Source organism: Tubulanus polymorphus, chromosome 1, assembly GCF_964204645.1.
Source record: "Tubulanus polymorphus chromosome 1, tnTubPoly1.2, whole genome shotgun sequence".
NCBI classification, from domain to species: Eukaryota; Metazoa; Nemertea; class Palaeonemertea; order Tubulaniformes; family Tubulanidae; genus Tubulanus; species Tubulanus polymorphus.
The window spans coordinates 30,073,554-30,097,213 of record NC_134025.1 but is presented as its reverse complement, the minus strand read 5'-3'; the positions used below and the strand labels follow the sequence as shown (position 1 = coordinate 30,097,213).

Sequence of the window (23,660 nt, the reverse complement as noted above, 5' to 3'; positions counted from 1 at the left end):
CGCGGTTGACGCATTCGAAACGACCTAACCGGATCGTGGCAGGGGTCCTCAAATATGATTCTCGATTTATTTCAGGTATGAAGAAATTTGAATACAAGAATAAGCAATGGCACGACAACTGCTTTTGTTGCTTGGTTTGCAAGCAGCCGATCGGCAGTAAAAGTTTTATCCCGAAGGATAATGATGTTGTTTGTATACCGTGTTATGAGGAGCAGTTTGCCCAGCGCTGTCAGAAGTGCAATGGGGTGAGTAAGATTGATTAGAAATACGTGGTAATCTCCGTGTTGTTTGGTTCCAGTCGACAAAATTAAATCTACCCGATCAAACTGCGCATGACAAAATATATTCACCATCTCAGCAAAATTCACTTGAAATTGCATATTCTGATGAAATTAGCCATTCTTTCTGAAAAGGCAGGTGGAAGAAAGATTCGTTTTGTGGGGAGTTTAGTGGGGAGTGTTCATTGTGGTCATGGAAAGTCATCAAGCTGTGGTCATTGAAAAATTCATTGAACTGAATTTTCAAAATTATATTGCGCGAGTCTTCTTAGCAAGATATTCATTAAGCGTTTGCCAGTCTTGCGACTATCAGCGAGGATTGTGGAGCCTGTCGACCAACACACCCCTGTGACTGTCAGCAATGCCGGTTGCACAAGTGATTCCTATGTGATTGTCATTTGAAACTTCATTACAAGGTTTCTATCAATGCCTCTCGTTTCAGGTGATTAATAAAGGTGGCGTTACCTACAAGGGAAATCCTTTCCATCGTGAATGTTTCGCCTGCACAAATTGTAACCTGGAATTAGCCGGCCAAAAGTTTACATCGAAGGATGAGAAACCATATTGCGCTAACTGCTACGGTGAACTGTTCGCCAAGAAGTGCTGTAAATGCACTAAACCAATCACTGGTAAATATATATATATATATGATATAGGATTAGATATCTCTCTCCGAAGATGATCTGAAATTGTTGTTAGTTTATCGATCATGGAGTAGATTATAGTATGTCCTGAATCATGAATTATGAATCAATTAATGGCTGGAAATCTCTCTCTCCTCTCTCGATCGAGGTCAATATTTCCGGCTATTTTCCACTCGAATGAATACAGTCATGTTGTCTGATTAATACTCATCTATTTACGAGTCATCAGCCGCAGCAATACAGTTTTTACAAGATTATGTCATTTTGTACACATTGTATAATATGGAATAACTGGATTGCTAAGTATTAATTTGAATTTGAATTTGATAACAGATAGAATGAATTTGAAATTAACATACCGTATCCAGATATTCTTTCTTCAAACTGATGCAGCTGTCGATCAGCCTACTCCCTAAGACTACTGATACCTGCTGTATGTAACTTTCAGACAATTACCTCTCTGCTACTCTCAGACTCTACTCTCTGTAACGCTAAGACAATCTGCTGTTTTATCCACTCAGAAAAGTTGCCGTCTATCCCATCAACCATCCTTATGAAAACTGCGCTAGACCTCAACAGCTCAAACTTCACCCATTATGATAGAATAAAAACCCAATATGTACAGATCTAAAAGTTTTAAAACCAAAAATATATCTAATCAAAACTTTAAAATGATACAATGTTTCGAACTCTCGACTTTTTATTATATCATCCATTCTCCACGTTTGAGTGTGGTTACTATTCGCCGATCGTATGGTGATTGCATGAGGGGGCGAGGGTGCAGGCAGCAAGTTGATAACTGCGTAAACAGAATTAGCAGTAAATTGACCATTAACATAAACTATTTGAGAGAATATTTGGCAGATGTTTGTGACAAATGATTTATAAATGATTTATCGTTTTTTTGTAGGTATTGGCAGCACGAAATTCATTTCGTTTGAGGAACGTCATTGGCACAGTGACTGCTTCAACTGTTACAAGTGTAACACGTCTTTAGTCGGGCGAGGATTCCTCACTGATGGTGCTGATATTCTGTGCCCAACTTGCGGCCGATCTTAAACAACTGATCCAAACACATCGGGGTCGGCATTCAGCCGAAATCTAGATGAAGCTTTCGGATTTTATGGCCTTGTATCTTTTTTCGCGACGAAAGAAGACGCATACCCATAATACAACGAGTTCATTAATGAATATAACTTATATATTTCATAATTTAGGAGATTGCACTACAAGTAATTTAATTAATTGGTATTACATTTAAAAACCGAATGGGTATTAAATGCAACAACTTGATTTTAATGAAGAAAACCGGTTATTGTAAAGAATACATGGTGTGTATTATGAATGAAGCAAGTATCAACTGAGTCTCTTTTAATCAATGAAATGTTACCTACTAGAGTTTGTAAATAGTAAATGATTAATTTATGTCGGTCGGTTGTTCAGTATTTTATAAAAATTGATTAATACCTGCCACCATCTCTCTTTCTCTAAGTCATTACTAATCTGACCTGCATTTCTATTTGTGCGATACCGTCTTCGTGTAAATCGTTCTTCGTGTGTCGCGAAAATTGCTTTTAAAACCCGCAACAAGCCGTAATTAATGAGTAACAGCGAAATGTGTTTTTCGAGAAATGAGTGAAAATAGATAATTCTAGTAAATGGATGGTAGGAATAATAAGGTTGTGCTAGTTTTATTGAAATTGTGCTTCGTAAAAGAAACATCAATTTTCTATGTTTAATGTGACCAGTTCTAACATTCACAGAAACATAGTGTACATCTTATATCATTATCAATAACGGACCACTTGAGGGCGCTCTACGGCATGATGGGTTGTTTTATGATACCCAGATATTTTGAACTGTGATATTTCAACCACGTATGATATGAATACACATATATATTATAGCATCCACCACATGTAAATAAAAACCAAGCGGTGATTGAGTCGCGATGTAAATACAAGGAAATTCGGCGTTGTGTAAGAACTGGTCTCAATGAACTGATTGAATTGATGTTTTCCTCATGAAATACCGATACACTATGTAATGATAATAATGATAGTAATTTAATCGCTTCTGCTGAATTAATGGATTCTATAGCATCAGGGGGATCCAGGGTGCTTCACACATGGCACTCAAAATATCTGAAATGCCCTTGAACAAATTCTAAATGGCTTTGGAAACCAAGAGTAAATCTCGGAGTACACTAAATCACTGAGTTTTAGGATGGGGGTAGGGGGGTGTTTGTGCTAGGGGGTCTTTTTTCATTGGCGAGGTACCAGTAGACAAGATTGGACCCTGGATCTGCCCCTGGCATATCTTTAGAAACTGAATGAATAACTAGCGTAGAAAAACAATTGAACTTCTAGAAAATAACGTAATACTCTAGATTTACTATGCTGTGATTGCGGTTATATATGAAACTGTATGTACTGAGCGCAGTTCGCTTTTTTAGTTTTAAATAGCATCTTTGGCCTGTTGGATTGTTCATAAAAAAAGATTTATTTTATTGTTTACCGCGCCTCAATGATGAATCTTCTGGCTCTTTAGCAATAAATATATGTTACTTTTAAAAGACATGGTGTTTTATGTTTCAGTTATTGGTCGTTCATTTATTTCGTTGGCATTAGGGGAGGGTCTTAGTGCAGTTGCTTACTAATAGACTCAAAGTATTGGAAAAACTGGTCGCTTTTGCGCACAAAGCGTGGAAAGATCTTAACTTAATGCATACGTAATAATTGAATGATCGCATGATGAATATAGAAACAGAGTCGTCTCGGTGTTACAGATCCTTCCTCGCCATTTGAGAAATGACGTCCTCGGTCATCTCACTGAGAAATCCATTGCAGTAAAAAGAATTTAAAAGTTGTTTTCCAATTTCATGGTAAAGTATTTTATTATTCTGTCTGTTTTACAGGGGAGTCACTTTTGATAAGATTTCTTCAATTCGTTCCCTCGTAAAGCGGCGACTAGTTCGTGAAATGTCATTCACTGAACACATGTAAGACATATCCTCTAGATCCTCAGTTATATGTTCCTCATCCTCCTCAGATGAGGATGATGAGTTATAATCCTCATCCTGCCACAGTTCCATATTCCTATACGTTACGCTAACATCAGGAGCCGATCCGATCGGATATTGAGACCAGTCTGTATTATTGTTGCAGCGTTGCCACGGTGATGTAACTGGGCACGAGGTTACTGCGTGTATGTCTATTTTCTTTGAATTATTTTCCTTTTTCGTATTTTTCGACGACAGCTCTGAAATAAAAATTATTACTTCGATCAGTGAAATTAGATTTAATCATGAAATTCATGTGAAACAGTAGAGATTTTACCTGTGAAATCATGAATGGTATAAATTCTGTGATCATCGTCAGAAGGTTGTCTGGGGGTTCTCTGTGGACCGGTATTCGTGTAAATATCTGTTAATTTCATTACCGTGCTTTTCTGAGCTTCGGACAAATTAGAAACTTCCAAAATTCTGCAAGAAACGTTTGCATTTTCACAATTAATTCTCTGAACCACATTTACAGTACCTCAGATCTGACGGGTCTGAGGTAAGCACAGTTTGGTTGTAGTACCTGAAATTAATCGATTTTCTGACCTTTGAAATAATGAATTTTGTTCGGAATCAACATCGACGTATTTCGTTAAAACATTCCAATCTAAACATTGGAATATCGGTAAAATCTTCTCTCTTTTACCTACAAAACACAATCAACACTAAAATTAACCGATTTTTAAATTCCTGGTGCCAGTTGCTCATAGGTTGGTCAAAGATAACTGGCGGATAAATACGATTAACTTTTAATCGTCACTATCCGCTGGGTAACTCTAACCAAATTTTGAGCAACTGACCCCTGATCGTTACAGGTATATATCTGAATTGTTATATTTACCATTTGCGTGATTATTTAAAGCGTAGAGAATTTCATCAATCCAACCATTTAGTAATATCAGTCTTAAACCGGTCGACATTGGTATTACTTTCAATATCGACTCAACTAATGCTTGAATCATTTCCAATTTATTCAGAACTTTCAACGTAGGAATCCAGATTTTCTTCACTTTCTGCGGTAATGAAGGGTTTTCCGATGAGATCAATTCGTCCACATCTATTCCGAGTGCTGATAGCTGTTCTACGGTTGGTGTCAGATAGCCATCTTGCATTATCACATCTATCGCCAACTCACTAGAATCAAACAGTAATCGATCTGTTTATGAAAGTTTACAATAATTTCATCAATTCAAAACGCTGATATCATCATACCAATCTATAGAAACAAGTCGCTCCATTTCCTCCAATGAGGTGCGTATTCTTTGTCTGTCAGTGCTGCTGAGTGTTATATTTTTTGCCTGGTAATCGCACACCTCGTATTGTTCTTGCATATATATTACAAATGTATCTTCGAGTCTAAATGAAAGTTCTTGTTTCTGATGAGGCGTTAATTCTATTCCTTGCGTCGAGTCTAAATGAGATTCCCAATATTCCGCCTATAAAATAAAGCCTTACATTAACTTCTGAATGATAACGAATAATAGGATTTTCTGAGTTTATTTTTACCTTGAGCCAGTTTAAAGAGAACTCGGCTCCACATCTCAGTATTTCCAATGAAGGAAGCGCGGAATGACTCGCCTGATGACGCAGTTCTACTAACCACTCCGGTAAACCCATCTAAAATAAATTCAAAATTTGAGTTTCAGGGAAACATGAGAGTTTGAAATGAACACCGACTGAAATAGAACGCACCGATTCAGCTATTTTATGTACAGGCTGGGCGTATTCGCGGTTCTGTAGCGTTTCAGTCATTGCATTCACAAATCTACAGATAGAATAGAAAATAAATCAAATATTGGACCGAAATTCATGATAAACCGAAAGCAATAAGATGAGAATCAAACAGGAGAAGAAATTTCTACATTGACTCAGATTTCATCTGAGGGACTGATGAATTCTATCAGAGAGGCGAATTACAGGGCAGTTCAAGCAGGGATGGGGTGTTATCATCCGAGACTCTCTATTGTAAAATACCTGATTAGAGCCATAGAATAGTTCATACGCAGTTTAGTGTCGACAGCGCTTCTGTTCTCTGATTCACTGCTCGATTCTTCATCATCTAAAACAGCCTGAATCAACAGAGCTGTACATTCTATAGACGCCGATAGTTTATTAATCATTCTGAAAACAAATTACATCAACAATTATTTGATTAATAAAGACTCTAGTTTCACAACTGATCAGAGATTCCCCGCCCGGCAGCCCGAGGGGGGACTGACCTGCTTTTCCACACATCAATACGTCTCAACGCATGTTTTCTCTTTGATTTGCTTTTGCTGAACAGTTCGTTATAAACCTGATTCCATTCGTTACTAAATAAATCAATTAATAATTTCGATTAATTAACGAGAAGTATGCGGTACGTCAATTAATCAATAACAATTAATTTAATTACCTATCAAACCAGCCGACTATTCGGTATTCCATTATTAACACGAGTTCCTGGTTCAATTATTCTCGACCAGTTTAAAAAATTGTTGGGTTTGTTGATGCTGATTATTTATTTCATCCGAAGGATTTATAAAAACAGCCGTAATTTGACGAATTTAATCTCTTATTTCATTTTGGTCCACGCGAAACCTGCTCTCTGCTCTTAATCGCCGTACGGTGCTGCCACCACTTACTAGCGGCTTATGCTGAACTGTGTAGAGTCGGAGGCGCCCAGTCTAGTTATCCTGCGCGATATTTTAGGAATGTGTTGATGACACCAGGTGGCGCACTTTGAAATTAGCAACCCGGAAGTATTTGTAATTTTATGCTTTTTTCTCTAATTTGTCATCGATTCTGTGGATATTCAGAGTAAAATCGAGTTTGACTGGAATTAAAAAACATCTACACAATGTTTTATCACGTAAGAAATGATTTTAGTTGAATTCATCTGAATGTATTTCGTTTTTCAATTGTTTTGTTGTCCGGTCTCCACCATCTTTTCATTCTCCTCTACTCTCCCTCTATTTCGCTTGGGGCCTGGACCCTGTCATCCAGTTTCTTCCTGTCTCCATGTGGTATGAATCCGTACCCCTTCTATTTCTTTCTTCTCACTAAACTCCTGACTTTTATTTCTAGGTTTCTCTTGAACATGAAATTCTGTTGCATCCTCGATATTTCGGCCCAAATCTTCTGAACACCGTAAAACAGAAACTCTTCACTGAAGTTGAAGGTACCTGCACTGGCAAGTGAGTTTTAATGGAACCCAACGCAAAATAAATGATTTCATCATCGAAACAAAGGAAATGATTTAGTTATCACTATTTGTAGGTATGGATTTGTAATAGCTGTAACGACGATAGATAATATCGGTGCTGGTTATATTCAACCCGGTCGCGGATTCGTTCTTTATCCCGTTAAATATAAAGCTATAGTTTTTCGTCCGTTTAAAGGAGAGGTTCTCGACGCTGTAGTTACTCAGGTTAATAAGGTAGGAGAAATTTCTTCGAGAATTTAGGGATTATATCGAATTGAATCAGACCAGCGCTAGTTCTCCTGTTCAGCACCCAGTTCTCCACATTCTGAGATCTTGTAAAATATAGTTGATTTCCAAATGTTTTAAATCAAATCAAATTTTCACTTTAGATCTATAACTTTTGAGTTCGGTGTAACAACTGTAGGACTGGGTCGTTAATGCTGGTCTGATGCTGTATGATCAGGTTTGTCAGATAGATGGCAGAATAATCAGTAGTCCGATTATCTTTATTTCAGGTTGGACTGTTTACAGAAATTGGTCCATTATCCTGTTTTATATCAAAACATGTAAGTTGTGTTAAACATTTTAAATTTCTTCTCTTTTAAATAACATAAAAACTGTTACTTTGGAAAGTTGATTATTCCGTAACAGTGCAACTTCGATCTGTAATTATTAAGCATGAATTAAACTTAATGAGATTTTATTTCTTAATACGATTTACTTTAATAGAAGAATCTAAAAAAAATCTTATATCGAATAATTGCGTCGTGCGATGATTGAATGTAGAGTTTGAAGAGTGACTCTCGAATATCTCATGTTTGAGGTTGAAATTCAATAAGCAAGATCTCTTTGGCCTCTTCTCGAACATAATTTTCTTGGAAGTAAAATCTTCCCCGCAGCAAAATTGCATAATCTCAAATGTGCAGCAAAGTCTGTCTGTAATGAGACAGTTGAACTGTATCTGTCAATTGTGGCCTTTTTGAACTGAAAATAGATGCAATAGGCCTATAATGTACTACCGGTGATTTTTTGGCTATGATTTCATTAGTATAGATGGGAACGGAATTTGCACGTATGATGTTACATCGGGAATAAAGAAATGAAATTAAACTTGATTCTGAAATTACATAAAAAAAGAGAAAATATGAAATTTGAATCTTTTGCGAAATCATAATTTTTGAAATCATAATTTAAGTTTGTATCTCATTCTATGTATTGCGTGGCTCAATACATACAAAAAATATCATCAGCCTCTATTAAAATATCAATCCATCTAAATGTATGATGTATATATTTGATTGATGAGACGACAGTTCTGATTTGATACGCGAATGAATGCGAGATAATAACTGATAATGGCCTATCCATGCTCTCTCCTCTCTCATCCACTGAGCTTCTTAAATATCTTATACACTGTGTCGGATAATCTGATTTCGTCAGTCATTCCTCGTGCTGCAAAGATCGACACTTTTTTCGAATTGTTTCACCTGAAATTAGAATTTATATGAATCGGGAATAGTGGATGAGTTCGTGTAAACGCTGTCCCCTTCCTTGCTCTTAGTCTAGCGTCACCTGACGGTGAAATATCAAAATACACTTCACCAGTTATTGATTTCTATTTGTACGACATGTTACGATCGCGTCAAAAAGTTTTCAAACTTTAAAACAAGCTCCGGCTACGAATCTGGAAGTATCTATTTATCGACTGGGTTATAAAATGAAAACTTCATTTCTATGGTAGCGGCTCGTTCAAAGGGAGCGTGGCAAACACGATTATCTCATCTTCGTCGCATTGATTTTGACATTCTAACTGAAGTCGGTCTCAATGCACTTCCCTTGTAACGAGGGAACAGCTTTTAACATGTGATATCAGTCCCTACGCTTGTAAGTAATATACAGCAGTCAGATTTGTATGAAATATCAAGGGCTTTTCTGCCATTTCGGCAGTTTTTTTTTGCTCTTCTAAAGTAACCGAAACGGTAAATCAATATTGCTGATTAGCGCAGTTTCTAGGGACCTGTACGTATTCATATGATACTCTCCCGTTTTGTTCGTTCGCTACTCGTGTCTTCGCGAAAACTGATCTGGTTTTTTGTTATTTGTTCACTTGTCCTTCGGGATTTAGTGTAAATCGAGCCCGCTAATGCCAGCAGGTTGCGCTGTTTTCTTAATCAGTTTCATTATGATTTTTAGTTCAGGTAGATGTGAATTTCTTCTGAAAACTAGTTTCCAGTTTCGTAAAAATTTGGTCCGATTTTTAACGATCCAAAATGTTTGAAATTCTATTAAAACATCGATTTTGAAAATGAATTCACCGCTGGTATTTTTACATGCCAGATTCCGGCGCTCGTGGCAAAGTTTCTTTTAAAACTTATTCAACGTAGGAAGAACGTCTGTCCGCGCCGAGAAAGACTTCATTAACCTTTACTGAACTCAAACTCGTCTTTGAAACCGACATCAAAACCATCTCGCCGTGGATGAGACTTCTATACGACGGTGATGATTTACACTCAATCAAAGAAAACGAATTGTTTAATGAAGAAAACGTCGATGTCGAAGTTACTTTGTTTTGTAATATGGAAAGGTGTACCATAAGCCAATTAACTCGTTCAAAAGAAGCCTCAACGTTCATTTCCTTTGTTATAGATTAGACAGTATTAGACATTATTAGATGTTTTGCATGTTTGTGAAAACCTTCAATCAATTAAAACATCATCTATTCCTCTAGCTATCAGGTTTTTTCGCGCCTGCATACTTCGCGAAAGTAGAGCACTTTCAAAAATTGTTTTCGTGAATTTGATTTTCACAACGATCGGTGATAATTATGTGGAAGAAAGTTTAGGAAAAAGGAATTTTATTTTACATATTTGTCTGTAATGAGGAGAGAATCCCACAATGATAATAAAAAGTCCGAAAATGAAACTTCGAGATAGTAGTTTATTCAACGTTTCGACTATATCCTAATAGTCATCTTCAGGAATAATGACTATTAGGATATAGGATATAGTCGAATTATGACTATTAGGATATAGTCGAAACGTTGAATAAACTACTATCTCGAAGTTTCATTTTCGGACTTTTTATTATCATTGTGGGATTCTCTCCTCATCGCGTCAACACGGATATTGTGTTTTACCTATCGTGATTTGTCTGTAATATTTGTTGATTATGAAATCATCCTATTTTTCAGAGTATTCCACCTGATATGGAGTTTGATTCGAATTCAAATCCACCTTGCTACAAAACTAAGGAAGAGGTTTGTAAAACTTCGATAGATTTCACGATTTGAATTGTCTTCAGATCACGTCGAATTATTGACGAATCAACTGAAGTCTGTTCTCTATAATCGATGATAAAAAATCTATAACTCAAAATTCAAACTTTGAAAATATTTTGTAGCTATAAATCGCTGTAAGCCTGAAACTGTTTGAAGTTGTATAACTGAAACATTTTGAGTGGTTGATGCTTTCTTATTTAATCATTGATTTAGAAAATTTTGGATTCCGGGAAACTACTGACTTTTTACTTTAAAAAGCTTTGACGAATGGACTTATTGGTCTGAATGTTATAAAAGTGTTTTAGCATCCCTCCACACAACATGTGTTTTCTGCGAAACTCATCGATAAATTGATATTGATAATATATACACTTATCAGGATGATACCACATTGAGTAATATAGATATAAATAATTATTATCATTATTTAGATCTAATAAAAGCTTTAGTCGCGTAAAGTGTATTATTTACGGTGCTAGGCTGGCTGTGACACGGTCTCAGTAGGACCCCTAGTCGAACCAGAGCCGGCATGCTGGGCCGGCAAATTAGATTCTCCCTTATCTTTACTGACAGCAAGAAAATCTATCCTGATTTATTACTGAGCTTTCTTTATCTGCCGATGGGTCACTATGGAACATAATTGAGGTGGATTTCACTGCTCCCCTTGAGATTGCTCCACAATCGATCCCGAATTGTGACAATGTTGTTGTATGAATCCAGCAGCTCACAGCTGTCAAACCGATCGCTAAAATATTAATTTCATCTCATATTTCTACCCGGTTGAGTAATTTGTGTTCAGTGAAATTTATACACACTTGATCTCCATCGTAATGCGGTCGGTATCAAATGTGATTCGGGAATGATATCGAAATGAATACCCCATAAACACGTAGGCCGTAATAGGAGACCTGATACCTCGTATTATTATCACCGATCAACTTATTTGAATATTTCTGATGTGGATTCTAATTTCTAGTTGTTGAGCAGATTTTTTTTGCTGAATCCCTCGTGATAGAGCGGAATCTATGATCACTAATGAAACTTCCAGGGTCGGAATAGTGAATAAAAATAATACAGTTCTTTTGACCTCTTATGATTTATCGAGTGGTCATGTTACCCGAAGTCACCTGTATTTTTCAGTACCAATTTGTAATTCCAAATCACAATTTACTGAAAATGTAAATCGTCTTTTGGATGAGACAATAACGGTGAAAAAAAGTTCGGGGAATCAGTTGATTTTCAATAATGCTGAATGTTTGATACACAGTGTATGTTAATTGAGGGGGGTTCTGTAATTGACGATGATGATGATGATGCAATACAGTATTACGGATTGATGTTATTTTATTTTGTGACTATTTGAATATTCGTCGTTGTACAAATTGTAAATGTATTTGTATTTGTATTAGGATGTAGTGATTCAACCTGATGATGAAATACGACTGAAAATTGTTGGAACAAGAGTTGACGCTAATGACATTGTAAGTATATCATATAAATACACGGTGAACATCTGATTAAATATCGAATATTTCATCAGCTAATATTCCCATACTCTCTACAGCTTTATCGTACTGAAAACATGTTTGAAAAAATACGCGTCATCTCTACATAGATACACGACTGTCATTGGGTTTATATTCGTCAAATATTTCTCGCATACCTAATTTCAATTCATATATTTAATACAATGAAAGCTCGTTACAACCACCTCCGGGTGACTAGTAGCGAATCTGTCCGTTATAACCGATATATATCATTATCAAAATTATCATATTTTGACCGAAATTCTAAACCGATAAATCTTTATATCCGAGGTCGCTATAACGAGGTTCCGCTCTAAAGAAGATCATAATGACCGAATGATTATGATCTTTTCGTGTCGTCACCAATTGCCCTGATTTGTTAACGCCTTTGATCTATAACGTTTGCATGTATTCCTATTCTTGAGAAGAATGTCGAGCAAGGCGGATTATTCTATTAAATCCTGATAGAATAATACGCCGAGTCGTCAAAATTCTGAGCTCGTCAACTGAACTGTTTCAAAAGAAAGTTGGCAGCTTCACGCAAGCCTGTGGGCAAAAAGCCTTGAACGACAGAAAAATCATTTTTGAGATTTTTTCGTTACGGATCAAATTCATTGTGAGACGCGTCAAAATGTCGACTGTTTCCAGATTACTCGACGGTGCTTGTCACATTCTGACATTTGACCATGATAAATCAAAAATAATGACTTTTTAATGAATGCACGAGTTATCACATTATGGAAATTTGAGCGCAAATTTATGGATATTGAAGTCACCGCATCGTTGAGAACTGGTTCGGTCGTTTGCTCGGATAAACCTAACACGCTCAGAAATTCACACCGAAAATTTAATAATACGACACCGAAGTTACTGGCTATTGACTGAATACGCAATTGATTTTCCCGAAAAATGAAGCAATTTTTGACGTTTTTCAAAAAATAGGTCGATATATGACCTTGACATCGGTGTGTCTGGTTTATAGAGCAGACTTCAAATCTTTACGAACTCTTCGTTAACGCAATTCTCTAATAATGATTTGTTTTCTCTACGTCTAATTTTAGTTCGCTATTGGTTCTCTGATGGATGATTATTTAGGTACGTATTTTGTATTACGTGGCAGAGACGCTCGAGTGACTGTCAGATGTTTCTCTGTATGGCCTGAAATGCCATGAAATCCCCTTGAAATTCTGTATTTTATCACCCCGCCCCCATTTTTGACCATGATAAAATAAATTAACAGGTACCTAGAGGACATGTCTCGCATCTACGATGCTCCTTATGAGCAACAGACGGGATTGACTTCAGGATCGACTCCTTTATAACCAGCCTGTCTTGAATCCAGAATGAAATCCAGAATGTATTAATGAATATAAAAAATGAAAAACAATTGATGTATTTCATTATTTTACAGGTCTGGTCAGTTGAGATGTGTTCGGTCATGTTTTTACCAGTGACGCGGGAATTGTCGCATTTAACTCTGTATATATTTTTTACTGTATCAATAAAGGCTCGAATATCACGAGAGAAAACGATTTTTGTTTCGATTCGGGGCATTTTTTTCGATGGAAATAAGACCTGGGGCTGACAAGAGAGATTAGATTGCAACTAGCGAAGGCAAATCCCGTATTCGTCCATCACTGACGCCCACGGAGGTAAACTGTATCGAGTGTCCATTAAAAAAACATGGAATACGCTACGATTTACATCCATATATAATAACTATCATAGAATGTCAAATGCCATTAAGTGCGGAAAATGGTTTGGAACTGTCATTAATTTTGTCATACAACAGCATGCTCGGAGGAATATCATATCGGGATTCGAACCCGATCACTTAAAAACCCCGGAGCCAGAGGAGTGACGTCATAGTTTGTCGTCAGTGCTGGAGACTCGCGAATAAAAAATTCAGGGATTCGTCCTGTGAATGACCGTCATGGCGCCATCAAGTGACAAAAGCGTGATTGCACGAGCTCGTCGTCAGGGACAAGGCCCGTTTTGCTCCCCATAACCAATATATACACGTGAATTATTAAGAATACAAGATCAAGTCCATTTTCAACTTATTATCGACTGCAGATCAAACACAGAAATACATAGCCGTGTATATCGAGCATATTTAAATGAAGCTTATTATCGACAAAATCCTGGCGACTATTTTCCTCATTGTGTAAGCGCTCAATTGACTTACTGCAATGAGTTTCCGACCCGATGACAGATTTATTGTATTTTCTATCCGAGACATTTGATGAAGATACAGATAAGTATCGGAAACAAGTGCATAAAAATACTGGATGCTTTCAGCTGACAAATAGACCGAACAATCAATTATATATTCCGAACTCAATTGTGCATTTTGTCTGTGGAAAAAGACACCGAAAATCAGGTTTTATGAATTCGTTTTGTTTCACCGACATTTGTTTAACGTAATATTTGTATAAATACTTCCCTACGCATCGATCAAAGATCCACGGATATCATTTTATGAAATAAAATGTTAGAACTGTTTGACTTTCAGTTTTATGTTTACATTTCTACGCATGCATTTTATTTGCTCGATTGAGAAATGATTGTAAAGTGCGGCTGACAAAAAAATTATATATCTATATATCTATATATATATATTGAATGCATTGCATTTTCAGATTCTATGAGAAGATTTAACCCTGCACTCTTAGACATTTTAGAGTTCGTGATTAATGATTGACCATCTCATATAGGACTATACTACTCGTCGTGTTCGCTGTAACCCGATGTCAATATGATGTTCATTGTTTTTGAAGCGAGGTTTCATCGCGTGTTATCAGCATCCATGCGCATTTCACCCCCAATGAATTTAATAGTTAGAAATTTGATATCGGGATGGAAGCTCTTGGTGCAGCTGGTAATGTTTGCCTTGGTTTCACGTACATACCTTCACTTTGAATTATCAATTTCATACCAACGCGAATAGGGAAAATTCCGAACTGTTATTCACGCCATACGAATCTTTGGATATATTGTTCTACGACCAGTGTTGTATGAGAAAAGGTAGGGATTGTTTTAATTACTAGTTTTCGGTTCTCAAAGAGCGGTTAATGCGGGGTATGAAATAGATCAAAGACTCGATGGTTAGCGGTGTATCGTGTCTTCCAGAATACACGCATGAAATATCTTTTGTGTTCTAATCACGGGGGTGTATTCTGTAACTTATCCATTATCGACGAATTCTTAATGTTTGTAGAGATTAAAGATGGCCGACGGAGTCGTAGTTTGATAGTTGAGAAATTTTCTGATTATTTCATCATTTCGCACGTTATGATATTTCTACTGTAACCTAGCAATTCCTATGTCTACACAATAGATCCGAGAATGCGCAGTTTATCACGTTTTTAGCTATCGGTTTTATTTACTATCCAAACAAACGACTGGCTCATCGGGCTACACGATTCGGTTCTTTAGAACGGTCGTACTTTTTTCTATTAACGCCTAGAAGAAGGATTAGAGTGATATTAGAGCATTTCGTCGAGGACGACAAAGGATGACGAAATCCCTATCGTCTGCCAGCGTTGCGTCTAATCAATAATTTGTCGCTTTTGCGCAAAAAGCATCGATATTTGGGAGCATGAGATCGTAATCTAATTAAATTTCTATCAAAAGCTGAAAATGGAAATGTTGCGTTGGGCTCTCTTCAGGCTGTATACATTTCTGAACACTATTTTTAAATGTTCTCATCTGTCAGAAAAAAAAGAAATTGCAGACACGAGTGAAAATTGAAAAAACAATTTTTATCTATTTCGGGAAGGGATTTTCAAAGTTATGCAGTTAATGCTGGTCAGGACCCGGATTCACATTAACTTAGCTCATTTTCGAATGTAGAACGATTAAACTCTAGTCTAGACATATAACTGGGGAATTTGGTCCTCAGAGACAAAAACGTTTAAAGAATTAACCAGCCGTATCTATTCTCTTCGGAATTTCGGTGAACTAGATATTCTAAGAATGATAATGATTACCGATACTAGTAATAGCGCGTTGATGAAGATTTACCTGCAATAACCTTCATCATCGTGGAGCGCGAGGATGATTCAACTTCATCTCCGGAAAAACGAACGAAAATACAGCGAAAAATGTTCTTCGTATCGTCATCGAAATCAATAGACATTAGAATAATGAGCTAGAGACATCTCGGACGATGATGAGCTAATGGATTTCTGATTGGGAGTAGATGTCTGTGTATTATTTGCGTATGATTTCGGTTCCAGTTCTGACCATTAGCATATATACGCTTCGTGATATCTATTCTTTATCTATTTCTCTTTAAATACACCCAGTAGACTAACACACACACATACCACGCACGCTAAATCCATTCAGTTCCGTCTTCTCGTTATTTAGATTTACTGTGAAGAAGAAAATGACAAGACAAGAATGAATAATTCACAGAAACATATAGAAATGATTGGATATATTTTCCTGCTCGTAATCGAATCAGAGCCGGTCACCAGTGGATTACGCTTCTCAGTGTCCCATGCCTCCTGCGAGAACTGATCGATTAAACATTATCTTATTTCTTTTCCTTCCAAAGGACATTTTGTCATCGATATTCGGCGCGTTACGGAGAGAGAGAGGAGTTTGATCACCTTTGCGGAACTTTCCATGCGCGTTCACCTGTGAAAGTCTATCGTCCGCTCCTGGCTTCGTGTCTATATCTATTTACTCATCATTTTTTCCCGAAATGCCCGCACAGAATTCGTCTATAATTGATTGGAAAATATTAATAAACGATCAGATACTTCTTCGTTTTCTTCCATCTACTACTCGGCCTCCTCTTCTCCCTCCTTGTCCTTCTTCTACTCCTCCTTCTCGTCTTCCACGCCTTCTCCTCTTATTCCTCTTTCTCCACCTACTCCTCTTATATTTCTCCTTTCCTCCTCTCCCAACACCTCCCCCTCCTCCCCAGACCAACATTGTCACTGACGACACTGATGTAAATAGATTCTTTGATCGCGGTCACTCGTTTTAGACCTACGTGATTGTTCTGGTTCATCCGTTTGAAGTGCAGCAGCCCTTCCCAAATTATCTACAATCTACTGCCCGGGGAAGGGAGAACTTTTAGCGAAATCCCTGAAATTTTTATACATCGAAATAAGACGTCACGAAGGCGTGTTGATGGTTGAACTTCTCTATTCGTTCATTCTATGCAACTATCATAATAACACTCAAACATAGACTTATGATCGAACCGTCCTGTATTTTCTGAAAAAAATATTTTCTAAAATTCTCAATGACGAAAAAGGAATATACAAATTGACGTTTTGATCAAAGCGCAGCAGTTGGGTGAGTTTTAAAGTAAATTTTCAGGTTTTGTTATGTATTACGGTAACTCGATGTATTTGTAACGTAGAAACCATGTGTTGATATTTGTAAATATAGGTAAATGTTCGGTTAGATGAGACTGTATCCGGTGAACGGGTGTGGTATCCATCTCTTCTATTCACTCGTATCCTGATGAGTTCTGCTGTAAAACACTCATCTCCAAAACATCGCATTCTATTCGTACAGTACTACAGAACCGCTGATTTAGAAAAAAAATTTTACCCGAATAACATTTTTCTCACATTCGCCTTGATTTTCAACAGATGAAGGCTACCTATAACTTCCGATCCTTACCCAAATATCTTCTTAACAATGACCCCAAACATGCCCCGATACCGTATCATTCACTGACAGCCCACACCCATTCCAAATGTTTCCACCAAATACAGTAAACTTCGCCTAAACTCGAACATGGCCGACTCGGAATTTTGACTTTAACTCGGACATCACTGAGCTAATTTTTACCGCAGTCTCAATTTCTCCGATTTACCGCAAATGACGCGCACGTCGTATCGGTCATTGTTTGGTCATCTACTTAACTCATGTATAAATCTGATTCTCAGAATCGTGAAAATTAAATTCTATCAAATATTCCGATTGAAATCGTAGTGATTTATGTTTAATTTATTAGGTTTAATTTCTGGTTTGATTCATTTAACGATTATCTAATACTGTATGAGAGTGTGGACATTGCGGTATAGCAGTCAGTCAGTAATACGCGTCGCAATGCATTCACTCAATCGTCCTCCGATTTACCAATCTAAAGATTAAGCACAGGCAGAAAGCGTTGCGATGATGTGAGCTGCGGTAACTTTCAAAGATTAACTTGAGAACTCAATAAATGTGACTAACCGTAACGTGTGTGGTGTAAGATTCGCGTAATGAAGTGATTAGGAGAACTATAAAAGCATCACGCGGTAAGTTCGTATTTGGTCACTCTTGAGATTATGATAGGGCGCGCGAGATGGGGAGAGGGTGGCGGAGAGAAGGAAGATAAGGCAAAGAGGAGCGAGGGAGAGGAAAATAGATGTAATTGGGAAAGCGAGACGTAGGCGATGGGGAAATGGATAGTGGGACAGGGATGTGGGATGGGAAGAAATGAGAGGGGAGAGAGGGGTATGGTGTAGAGGAGGTGAAAACGGCAGGACGGGACAAGGGTGAAGAGAAAGAGAGAGGGAGACGACTGAAGAAGAATGTGTGGAGGGAGAGATGCAGAGAGAGAGAGGGAGAGACGATAGAAAAATAGATCATGGGTGGAGGAAGAGATAGATATAGATGGCGTTCAGTAGTTGTGAAGGTTTAATCTGTTTTCTATCCAGCATTAATCAGGTATTTTGTTGATTAAGACGCTTCTATTACGCGCATTGCTGATTAGAGAAAGTATAGGCAGATAATGAATAGCGATTCGTGTAGCGGAATAGAATGTTGAGCAACTATTTCAAACATTGTGTTCTACACTTTATCAATAATGAATCGTGTTTTTACTCATCTTACATTCACTGATAAAGGTCCCTCCCCATAACGGGGGCGCAGGATAGTTCTATGCTGATGATATTTGATGACTGTAGTCATTATTATAATCCTCATCGAATCCGCTGAGGGTTTAAAACACACACATATTCTACAAAAGAGAAGGACTTCCCTCGCGATCAGCCTTAAATGTAAATAGTGTAAGGTAGCATATCTAGAAGTTCGAAAACCTGATTCTTTTTCTATAAAAAGTTATTGAACGTGGATTTGTTCATTTGCAAATCATTCGGACTCCTGGAGCCAGTTCTACAGTTGTGAGTTTTGACTCCAGTTGAAAATTTACCGTTTCAGTCTGAAGTCAGAACTGTGCAACACTTTTTTATCTGATCTGATGATATTTCATCGTATTTCTCTAAAAAAAACTCGATACGTATTAATTTCAAGTGGAGGAAAAATGAGGCATTTTAGAGAAATCGATATGTATTTACAAAGTAGAAAAAATGAGGCGTTTGTCCCCGGTGGTAGTAAAATCGTGAGCTCTTTAATAATGTTCCTTTTACACAACGATATTCTCTGACTCTTATTTTGATTCGAAATTACAGTTTTCGAGTCTTGACTTGAATTTCATACAGCAGACAGAATAGTTATGAGTGAAGTACTGAAGGACTGCGTTGAGTAGAATTTGGATTTTTGTCGAGCCGTGGAGATGGATTTAGGTAACGCGAGGAAATGAATTGTTATCATTGCAACGTGATCTCCATTTATAAACGGGACCGAACAAACACAACGAATTATAATTCCCGGCAATGCCTACAAAATCGTTAAGTTATGACGTGAGTTTCTCTTTCTTCGACTCTACGAAATATCTTCAGACGCTTGCCCCAGATATTCCTGTTTGTTTGTCGGCGGCGGCGCAATCGTTTATGAATTTTTGAGTTCTAGTTTTTTTCTTCTGTCCGCGGTCGGAAAGGGGTTAATCTTCACCTCGATTTCAATCGCTGAAGCCCACGAACGTGCGCGTATAGAAGCAATTAAAAGCAGAACTACGATCTACCTTTAGGCGATAAATAGTACACCAAACCATCGCAACGATAATTGCATTATTTAATGCGTTTTCTGAACGCTTTGTAATAGCTATCGCTCGGCCGAGACTCTGGCTCAGTAATGTTTGCCGTTTTTATTTCACGATCTCGTCTAACAGCCGAAGAGAAATACAACATAGGTGAATTAATTATTAAATCAGTGCCCGACTGGTCGTATGATCGGTTAATTGCGTTGCAATACAATACCGCTGAATTCACGATCGGTAATTCACGATAGTAACAGCGTCAAACTATCAGCATGTGACGCATCGCCCCCGCTATTCAAAACCCGCACGAATCTTCAAAATACGGCGAAACCTCATCCTAGGCAGGTTACGGTTTCAGAATAGCAATCTCTACCGGCCGCTTCTATCAGGTTTACAATGTATTATAGTGTATTCTGATCGAAACGAACATTCGGTTAACAATCGAAACCTGACTTATACGAGCTAATGCGAGCGACGATAGTTTTAAACTCATTTATTTGCAAGATGTGACCATTAGTAATTAGACGATGCTTTTATAAAATTACTGTATCAGCTGTGAATTTTAATTTCCCATTATTCTATTTCAGTAATGTGTATTTATGATTTGAAGTATAGTTAAACGCTGAACTCTTAATCCACGCCTAGCTGTTCCTGTATAACACGAAACGGACGTGTCTACGTTAGATTCTAATCCCTGTGGATTCCTGATAGCGAGGATTCGAACTTCTAACCCCTCTCTCCTCCCGCTTCCTCTTTCTTACCTCTCGCACTCTGATAATGTCGATAAGTCTCGTTGTGTAATTGATATGGTTTTGATGTGATTAATAATATTGTTGCTTATCAATAGAAATTAAACGCATCCAATATAGACGGAGTCATATAGATTTCTCTCTTGAGCTGCGCCGCTTTACGAGGAGAATAATCTATGTAGGATGTAAAACAGATTCTATTACGAGTAGTTCATATTGAAATGTCCGGAACATTCAACACTTTCCGAATTATCTCGAATACATTGAATATCCTTGATGTATTTTGAGGATGTGACGCATCAAACGTCAAATGTCTTTTCAGACATGTCTGAACATGAAATGCCACTAAACCCTATTCTTTATTAATACTTGCGCCAGCGTGTATAACTCGCAAAACTTTTTTTGACTGCTGTGTATGCGCCTCCGGCTTAAAGTACGATCTACTTTAGCGTGTTAAGTAAGTTGGGATAAGTTGTAAAGCCAAGTGTCAAGGACGAATCCCTCAGTCGCGATAATTTCTGTCACTTGATTTTTCCGTCGTGCGACACTTGACCCAAACTTACGCGCACTTTGCCGACTGTAAGGTAACTATTAATGGACGCTAATATTTATAGCTGCAGATGTGAGAGTCTAAGGCGTTACATCTCGCCGTGAGCTATGGCACGTTATAGACGCCTTCCTTCCGACATCAATGGTAATTCTCTAGAGAACAATATTACACGGAAACTGTAACGGGTTGCAGACACAGTGACAACGTGATGAATGATACATTACGTCGTAAATGACCGTCCTCTGGAAACTAAGCCAAGTACCGGAACTCGCGGTGTTTGACTGGGCGACCGCGTTTACCTACTCATAGATCAGTCAATAGCGGAAGACCACAACAAAAACGAACTCTTACTAACATCAATTGTCTATAGTAATACTTCAGACTGCGCTCATAGTTCGATTCGGTTCTGAAATCACTTTTTTTATCGTCACGTCTAAATCGAAGAATTTCTTTCTGTGTTTGAAAATTGAATTTACTGCAGAATACTGATTGAACTGTTGGGATATTTGCATCTTTTTTTCTTAAGGATTTATCGGTTTTGCCCGGGTAGGTATCGATCCACGTGTAATATGGAAATGACTGGGTACATTTCTCATGGTAATTACATCATTGAAATGCCGCGAAGAGCGACGAGTATTAGATATAATAAACATATGCATGTATTCATTATTCATCTTATATTGTGTGTTTGGTTTCTTTCATAAAGCTTGCGTTCAATATACGCAGGACGGTCTAGATTAAACCCATTCAGTTCCTATCGTCGAGCAATTGATACTGGTTTTTGCGATTGAAATCACTTTTTGGACAGGAGGCCTGTAACGCTGAAAAAATCTATGTTCGAATCCACAGAATCGAAGCTGATCTCATAGATATACCCTCGCTTGCCAGGGTTTGATTGCCTCCGAAGCTCACACCCACAGAACCCGGCGGAAACGGTCACCAGTCTATGTGTCTGGCCAATCAAATACGTTGTTTTTCACCGGCAAGATTCGTTCCATACCATTGATACCACGTATCTGATTGGCTAGATATATAGACTGGTAGCCGTTGAGCAATCAACCCCTGGCAAGCGAGGATATAGGTGAACCGATAGCGAACCGTTTCTATCTTAAACGTTGATAACTTATTAAACCCATGAATCCATGTTCAAGATTTATGATGTCATAATTTCCATATATGGATATTACTGCCACACGAAAGAAAAGGCTAATGTTGTTAGATCGAGAACACGCATTGAAATAGATGTCAAATATTGAAATAGACGACGTAATCAAGATATCTATTATCTAAAAAAATAGATAGATGAATAATTGATAGTTTGTGTAACATGTTTTACCTGTTCGCGCTGTTGCCGTTTAAATGTAAATAGAGAGACAACCTTATCATTTATTCATAACTAATCAAAATTTCGTCTCATCACCGCCGAGAATCTGATAAGAAAATGACGATTGTCTTTCTTTTTCTTTCTTTCGTCACGAACCTGATAACAGAAACCTCGCGAGGTATTGTCCGTCAAAATAACGGTCACTCTCGCTTTCAATGGACGGCAAATATATGTGTACAGCGTGTGCGAAATTCATATTGAATTTCATAGAATGAAAATATCGCCATTTTGAATCATTAATATGCAGATTTTGCCCATAATTCAAGAGAATACGTAGATAAAACTGCGAGACAGAAAATACGTTAAATGAAATGGAATTAATCCATTACATTAAAACAGAGTTTATCGGATAATGAGAATAAAATAGTATCATGAGCCTGATGAACTGTATCTACAGATCCGGGCTCCAGTTTAACAGTACAACCAGCCAAAAGTGGTCTTAAATCTCAAGACTTTCAAGTTGTCAGATTGGCTATAGAACTATGTTGGTCTTCGACTAGTCTTGATTGTGCAATGATTGGCCCCAGGGTGTCGAAAGCCGCTGATGTTTAGAGTTGAGAATGTTCTGTCATGTGAGAAGCCTATCGTATTAGTGTGTTATTGATATATGTCTGATGATGTGGCGATGACATTTTTATAAGATGCGTATTCGCTTCGCTGAACTCTCCAGTGACAGACCGAACAAAAACCACGACCAAAATTAGAGGAGAGAAAGGAAATGGCGAACATAGTTCGAAGATTTTATTAAACTATTTTTTTCATTCATAAATTTGCCAAATTTTGTATGATTTTCAATTGTTTTTTCCCTTTATATTTTGCATCAAACTTTTGCGTTAAGAAACTCATTACTTATCAATCAAGGCTGGGAAATCTTAAGACTGTTTTCACCTGAGAATCTCGCAGACCTAGCCGTGTGTACTATAACTGTCCCCGTGAGTCCATCCAAATATAAATATCGAAATGTCGTATACGAGAGAGTAAACGAAGATAATCACGTATATAGATAGATTATAATGCTCGTCGTCGTCTAGTGTTTATAGATTTATTCCTACTGTGAGAATAGAAGTCACCAGACTCAAATATTTACCGTGCGGCTTTTCCCAATATATACAT

The 23,660-nt window shown here is 37.5% G+C and overlaps 3 protein-coding genes across 3 annotated transcripts in view; 2 read left to right on the top strand and 1 right to left on the bottom strand.

Annotated features, from left to right (window-relative positions):
- The window catches only part of LOC141898566 (testin-like), a 35,080-nt gene extending 31,581 nt beyond the window's left edge, over window positions 1–3,499 (top strand). The window contains exons 8-10 of the mRNA XM_074784535.1: window positions 76–245; window positions 721–907; window positions 1,833–3,499. Of these exons, the coding sequence (XP_074640636.1) occupies window positions 76–245; window positions 721–907; window positions 1,833–1,981 (506 nt within the window). The 3' untranslated portion in view covers window positions 1,982–3,499. The remainder of the gene's footprint in view (window positions 1–75; window positions 246–720; window positions 908–1,832) is intronic.
- Window positions 3,500–3,798: 299 nt separating this feature from the next.
- Window positions 3,799–6,579, bottom strand: LOC141902402 (ribosomal biogenesis protein LAS1L-like). The gene is made up of 10 exons (XM_074790112.1): window positions 6,379–6,579; window positions 6,203–6,295; window positions 5,958–6,104; window positions 5,676–5,748; window positions 5,490–5,600; window positions 5,196–5,419; window positions 4,825–5,117; window positions 4,530–4,629; window positions 4,261–4,406; window positions 3,799–4,183 (listed from the first exon to the last, which is right to left on the bottom strand). Exons 1-10 carry the CDS (start codon window positions 6,408–6,410, stop codon window positions 3,834–3,836), a joined length of 1,569 nt encoding a protein of 522 aa, XP_074646213.1. The 5' UTR covers window positions 6,411–6,579; the 3' UTR covers window positions 3,799–3,833.
- A 96-nt stretch (window positions 6,580–6,675) lies between these two features.
- LOC141902394 (DNA-directed RNA polymerase II subunit RPB7) lies at window positions 6,676–13,493 on the top strand. The gene is made up of 8 exons (XM_074790102.1): window positions 6,676–6,834; window positions 7,050–7,159; window positions 7,242–7,401; window positions 7,683–7,733; window positions 10,358–10,423; window positions 11,854–11,925; window positions 13,032–13,065; window positions 13,382–13,493. Exons 1-8 carry the CDS (start codon window positions 6,823–6,825, stop codon window positions 13,393–13,395), a joined length of 519 nt encoding a protein of 172 aa, XP_074646203.1. The 5' UTR covers window positions 6,676–6,822; the 3' UTR covers window positions 13,396–13,493.
- Window positions 13,494–23,660: the final 10,167 nt, after the last annotated feature.

Bases quoted from the DNA above. Each gene is read 5' to 3' on its own strand.
- LOC141902402 (XM_074790112.1), bottom strand. From the start codon at position 6,410: ATGGAATACCGAATAGTCGGCTGGTTTGATAG. The intron at 4,630-4,824 runs GTAAATATAACA...TGTGTTTTGTAG, and splicing joins TTTAAATAATCACGCAAATG to GTAAAAGAGAGAAGATTTTA. The intron at 4,184-4,260 runs GTAAAATCTCTA...TTTTTATTTCAG, and splicing joins TACCATTCATGATTTCACAG to AGCTGTCGTCGAAAAATACG.
- LOC141902394 (XM_074790102.1), top strand. The intron at 7,160-7,241 runs GTGAGTTTTAAT...CACTATTTGTAG, and splicing joins GAAGGTACCTGCACTGGCAA to GTATGGATTTGTAATAGCTG. The intron at 11,926-13,031 runs GTAAGTATATCA...GTCTAATTTTAG, and splicing joins GAGTTGACGCTAATGACATT to TTCGCTATTGGTTCTCTGAT.